Source organism: Herpailurus yagouaroundi, unplaced genomic scaffold (assembly GCF_014898765.1).
Source record: "Herpailurus yagouaroundi ecotype Mexico unplaced genomic scaffold, PumYag 67793, whole genome shotgun sequence".
Lineage (NCBI taxonomy): Eukaryota > Metazoa > Chordata > Mammalia > Carnivora > Felidae > Herpailurus > Herpailurus yagouaroundi.
Genome location: NW_024420586.1, coordinates 24,628,667 through 24,634,666, shown reverse-complemented (window position 1 = coordinate 24,634,666; position 6,000 = coordinate 24,628,667). Strand labels below are relative to the sequence as shown.

The 6,000-nt window shown below is 44.2% G+C and overlaps 1 protein-coding gene across 5 annotated transcripts in view; it reads right to left on the bottom strand.

Annotated features, from left to right (window-relative positions):
• The window catches only part of ZNF81 (zinc finger protein 81), a 93,181-nt gene that overhangs the window by 12,100 nt on the left and 75,081 nt on the right, over window positions 1-6,000 (bottom strand). For all 5 annotated transcript variants that reach the window (XM_040469017.1, XM_040469019.1, XM_040469020.1 and 2 more), the window contains one exon: window positions 3,747-3,842. In XM_040469017.1, coding sequence (XP_040324951.1) covers window positions 3,747-3,842 — 96 coding nt within the window. The remainder of the gene's footprint in view (window positions 1-3,746; window positions 3,843-6,000) is intronic.

Below are 6,000 nucleotides of genomic sequence, written 5' to 3'. Positions count from 1 at the left end.
GTCCTCTGTAGTTGAGAGTCTGTTTCTTGGTTTGTTTCTCTTTCTCTTTTTTTCCTTTGTTCATTTATTTTATCTCTTAAATACCGCATATGAGTGAAATCATATGGTACTTGTCTTTCTCTAACTTATTTCGCTTAGTATTATATTCTCTAGATCCATCCATGTTGTTGCAAATGGCAAGATCTCATTCTTTTTTATGCCCGAATAGTATTCCAGCATGTGTGCATGTGTGTATCATATCTTCTTTATCTTATTTTCTGTATTCTTTTTTAAAATTTATTTTTAATGTTTATTTATTTTTGAGAGAGACAGACACACACAGAGAGAGAGAGAGAGAGAGAGAGAGAGAGAGAGAGCACAAGCGAGGGAGGAGCAAAGACAGAGGGAGACACAGAGTCCGAAGCAGGCTCCAGGCTCTGAGCTGTCAGCACAGAGCCCGATGTGGGGCTCAAACTCACGAACCATGAGATCATGACCTGAACCAAAGTCAGAATGCTTAACTGACTGAGCCACCCAGGCACCCCTTATTTTCTGTATTCTTGATGCTCTGCCATCTGGTGCCTTGCTCATCCTGGAGAGAATGCCTCTCCCAGTGCTAGTTCATGCCCAGAGATAGCAAATGACTTCCCTGTAAGCATAACTTTCATATGCAAACCAACCAATCCAGAGCCCATGTCCACCAACTATCTCCTTTATTAAGTTCTCACAGGTTGAGCCACTATCCAGCTGCCCTAATCACCTCAATACCAGGTACCAGGTAACTACAGACAGTCCCTACACCCCAGAAGCCCTGCTGAAATTACTCAAACTAGCCAATGGTAAACCTTCCCAGCCTGCTCACTCTGCCTTACCCATTCTTTCCCAGGAAAATAACAATAAAGGCTCTTGCTGTGCTTTCCCCTCATGACTTTGGCCTTCTGACTGACCCTGGGGCTTCCCAGTGGCATGTCTCCTCTTCTTGGGAACTGTGAGTTACAAACTATCTTTTCGTTTTGAAGTTTACTTATTTATTTTGAGAGAGACAAAGAGTGAGTGGGGTAGGCGCAGAGAGAAGGGGAGAGAGAGAGAATCCCAAGCAGGCTCCGTGCTGTCAGTGCACAGCCCAGTGTGGGGCTCGAACTCACGAAACCATGAGATCATGACCTGAGCAGAAACCAAGAGTTGGACGCTTAACCAACTGAGTCACCCAGGCGCCCCAAAAATGTTTGCTTTTTGACAGACACCAGTAGGAAGATAGAAGTGAAAGCCACAAATTAAAACAAAATGTTGACAATGGGTATATCTGGCACAGGAGTTACAGCCAGCAAATATAAAGAACTCTGAAAACTCATTAAGGAAACAACCCAATAAAAAAAAATGGGAAAGATAGTTGAACAGACACTTCAAACAAAAATGTACAAAGGTCACTAAGCACATGAAAAAATACTTTTCATTACTCATCAGAGGAATGCAACTTAAAATCATAATGAGATGCCATTACACATCCAGGATAATAGCAAAAATGAAAGAGATTGATGGTGGCAAGGGTTGGCAAGAATGTGGAGCAACCGAAATTCTTGTGTGTTGCTGCTGTAAGTGTAAAATCACAGCCACTTTGGAAGATAGTTTGGCCATGTCTTATTTTTATTTTTATTTTATTTTATTAAAAAAAGTTTAAGTTTATTTACTTTGAGAGAGAGAGAGAGAGAGAGCAAGAGCGAGAGAGCGAGCGAGTGTAGGCAGAGAGAGACGGAGAGAGAGAGAGTCCCATGTAGGCTCCGCACCATCGGTGAAGAGCCCGACGTGGGCTTGAACACCCAAACCGTGAGATCACGACCTGGGCCGAAATCAAGAGTCAGATGCTTAACTAAATGAGCCACCCAGGCGCCCCTGGCCACGTCTTATAAAGGCAAGCATATACTTACACAATTATATCACCCACCAACTCCACTCCTAGGTATTTACCCAAGAGAAATGTGAACATATGGTCACACAAAGACATACCAGAATGTTCACTACAGCTTTATTCACAATAACCAAATAATAACCACCTGTCATCAACAGGTGTATAGATAAACATGGCAATCTACTCATATCAGGGAATAGTATTCAGCATTTAAAAGGAATAAGCTAAGGGCACCTGGGTGGCTCAGTGAGTTAAGTGTTGACTTCGGCTCAGGTCATGATCTCGTAGTCTGTGAGTTCGAGCCCCGTGTCGGGCTCTGCTGACAGCTCAGAGCCTGGAGCCTGTTTTGGATTCTGTGTCTCCCTCTCTCTGTGCCCCTCCCCCACTCGTACTCTGTCTGTATGTCTCTCTCTCTCAAAAGTAAACATTAAAAAATAAAATAAAAGGAGTAAACTAGTTATATAGTCAGTAACACGGATGAATCACAAAATCATTATGCCAAACAAATGAAGCCAGACCCAAAAGGGTATATATAGTATGATTTTATTCACATGAAACCCTAATAAAGACAAATCTAATCTATAGTGACAGAAAGCAGGTCAACGGTTGCCTGGGGCTAAAGGGGTGGTACATACTAACTACTAGGGGCATAAAGGCTCATTTTTGTGTGTGTATCTTCTTTGTGTACTTGAAATGGATACATTTGATTGTATGTAAATTATACCTGAATACAGCTGACTTATTTAAAAGAAAACATGCTAAATGACAATGATCCTAAGGTCAGAAGATGGGAGAGATGAGGGGCGCCTGGGTGGCGCAGTCGGTTAAGCGCCCGACTTCAGCCAGGTCACGATCTCGCGCTCCGTGAGTTCGAGCCCCGCGTCGGGCTCTGGGCTGATGGCTCGGAGCCTGGAGCCTGTTTCCGATTCTGTGTCTCCCTCTCTCTCTGCCCCTCCCCCGTTCATGCTCTGTCTCTCTCTGTCCCAAAAATAATAAACGTTAAAAAAAAAATTAAAAAAAAAAAAGAAGATGGGAGAGATGCATTGTGATGGGGAGGTGGAGAGGAGTAAGGAATATGAAAGCAATTCCTACAGAGAGAGGAGGAGGTGAGGCTGGTTGTAGATGACAGTTTATTGGTATCTTAGATGTGAGAAGATAAAACTTAGGAGAAAGAAGGTGGAGTGAGGCAACAAGCTGGTTTACAAAGAAGGCAAACTCATTAGAACCTAAAAGTATATGGGTGCCTGGGTGGCTCACTCAGTCGAGCATCTGACTTCGGCTCAGATCGTGATCTCGCAGTTCGTGGGTTCAAGCCCCACGTCGGGCTTTGTGCTGACAGCCCAGAGCCTGGAGCCTGCTTCAGATTCTGTGTCTTCCTCTCTCTCTGTGCCTCCCCTGCTTTCTCTCTCTCTCTCTCTCTCTCTCTCTCTCTCTCTCTCTCTCTCAAAAATAAAGGAAGATTTAAAAAATTAACAACAAAAAGAACCTGAAAGTATATGATAAGAATCTAAGACCCTGGGGGTGGGGTTTAAATAATGAAGCATAAAAATGTGATGGAAGGACAGAACATCCAAAAAAGCAAGATCTATAGGGAGGAAGCCTGGCATATGATCCAGAGCGTAGGAACTGTAGCAATTCTCCTGGACGCAAGTCAGGCCAAAAAGACAGTTGACAACAGTAAGGGAAATAAAGGGAGAGAGCAGTCTGGTACCTAAGAGGCCAATGTTATTTTTCCTTAAGCAGCTTCCAAAGTTTAGAACCTTCAAGATGGTAGAAATAATAGAATTTTAAAGGCACCAACCTCTTAGGAAAAGAAAAGTGTTTCTGTGCCCCCAGATCTGCCTGGGTTGCACTCACTCACCCGAACAGCTCTGATGTGGGGTTTTTCTCTCCAAAATCCATGGCTCCTCTCCTTGCTCCAACTTGAAGATGACTTCTGGTTTGGGAACTTCATACCCTGTTAACAGGACATGATAGAATTGGGTCCAGCTAATTGCTTTCCACTTGTTCTTTAAAAAAGTAACCACATTTCACTGGGAAAAGAGCAATAATCACAGAGGTTAATGGACTGAAGCATCTCAGACCAATCAAGGATGCCACCAGCACACACATCAGATGTCGCAGAGTTCTCAGCAGCCGAGAATGGAAATACTCTCATGGAGGCTCTGTGTTCGTTTCCTAGGGCTGCTCTCACAAAGTACCAAAACCTGGGTGACTTAAAACAGCAGAACATCATTGTCTCACACTTCTGGAGGCTCAAGTCTGAAATCAAAGTGTTTAGCAGGGCCATGCCCTCTCTCACAGATGTAAGGGAGAATCCTTCCTTGATTCTTCTAGCTTGTTCTTTGCCAGCCACGACGTTCCATTCTTTGATGTTCTTAAGCTTGTAAGTGCATCACTTCAGTTACATGGCCGTCTTCCCTCTATGTGTGTCTATTTCTATGCCCAAATTTCCCTTTTTTTATAAGGACACCAGTCATATTAAAAATCTTTTTTAGGGGCGCCTGGGTGGCGCAGTCGGTTGAGCGTCCGACTTCAGCCAGGGCACGATCTCGCGGTCCGTGAGTTCGAGCCCCGCGTCGGGCTCTGGGCTGATGGCTCAGAGCCTGGAGCCTGTTTCCGATTCTGTGTCTCCCTCTCTCTCTGCCCTCGCCCGTTCATGCTCTGTCTCTCTCTGTCCCAAAAATAAATAAATGTTGAAAAAAAAATTAAAAAAAAATCTTTTTTAATGTTTATTTATTTTTGAGAGAGAGAGAGAGAGAGAGAGAGAAAGCAGGGGAGGGGCAGAGAGAGAGGGAGAAACAGAATTTGAAACAGGTTCCAGGCTCTGAGCTGTCAGCACAAAGGCCGACACAGGGCTCGAACCCAGGAACCTTGAGATCATGACCTGAGCTGAAGTCGGACGCTTAGCCAACTGAGCCACCCAGGCGCCCCAGGACACCAGTCATATTAGATTAGGGCCCACCCCAATGAACTCATTTTAACTTGATTTCTTCAGGGGTGCTTGGGTGGCTCAGTTGGTTAAGCAACCAACTCTTGATTTTGGCTCAGGTCATGATCTCACAGTCGTGAGCTCTGTCAGCACAGAGCCTGCTTGGGATTCTCTCTGTCCCTCCCCTCTCATGCTTCCTGTCTCTCAAAATAAATAAACATTAACAAAATTTAACTTGATTACCTCTATAAAGACGCTATTTCCAAATAAGGTCACATTCTTGGGTACCGGGGGTTCAAACTTCTGCATATCTTTTTTTCAGGGGACACACAATTCAACCCTATAAAAATCTGCCCTCTGACCCCCCAAATTCATGTCCTTCCCACGTGCAAAATATACTAACCCCATCCCAATATCCCCCAAAGTCTTAATCATTCCAGCATCAAGTCTTAAGTTCAAAATCTATCAAAATATCAACTCAAAGTCTCAAATCTTATCTAAATCACCCAAATTGGTTATGAATGAGTTGGGAGTGTGAATCATCTTGGGGCAGTTTCTCTCCACGCAAACCTGTGAAAGCAGACAACTTATCTGCCAAAATACCGTGGTAGGACAGGCATAGGATAGACATTCCCATTTCAAAAGGGAGAAACTGGAATGAAAAAAGGGATCACAGGTCCCAACAAAGTCCAAAGCCTAACAAGGCAAATTCCACTAGATTTTCAGTTTTGAGAGTAATTCTTATTGGCTCAATATTCTATCCTCCAAGCCTACAATGGCGGTGGCCCCACTCCGTTGGCCCCAGCCCAGGAGTGGCACCATTCACTATTACCTCTCCTGGTCCATTAGCAAAATATTTGCTTCCTGTTCTTATGACCTTGAGTTCTGCTGTTCCAAAGGGAGGAATGCTTCCACTGGGAGACACAATAGTGATTCCACTGAACTGGGAGACTTATTGCCACCTGACATTTTGGGCCCCTCACATCTCTGAATCAAAAGGCAAAGAAAGGAATTACTGTGCTGGCCTGGGTGACTGATCCTGATTACTCAGGGGAATTGGACTCCTGCCCCACAATGGAAAAGAGGAAGAAGCATGTCTGGAATACAGGAAATCCCTTGGGGGGGGGGGTCTCTTAGTACTACTGTGTCCTGTGATTAAAGTCAATGGAAACTACATTGACTA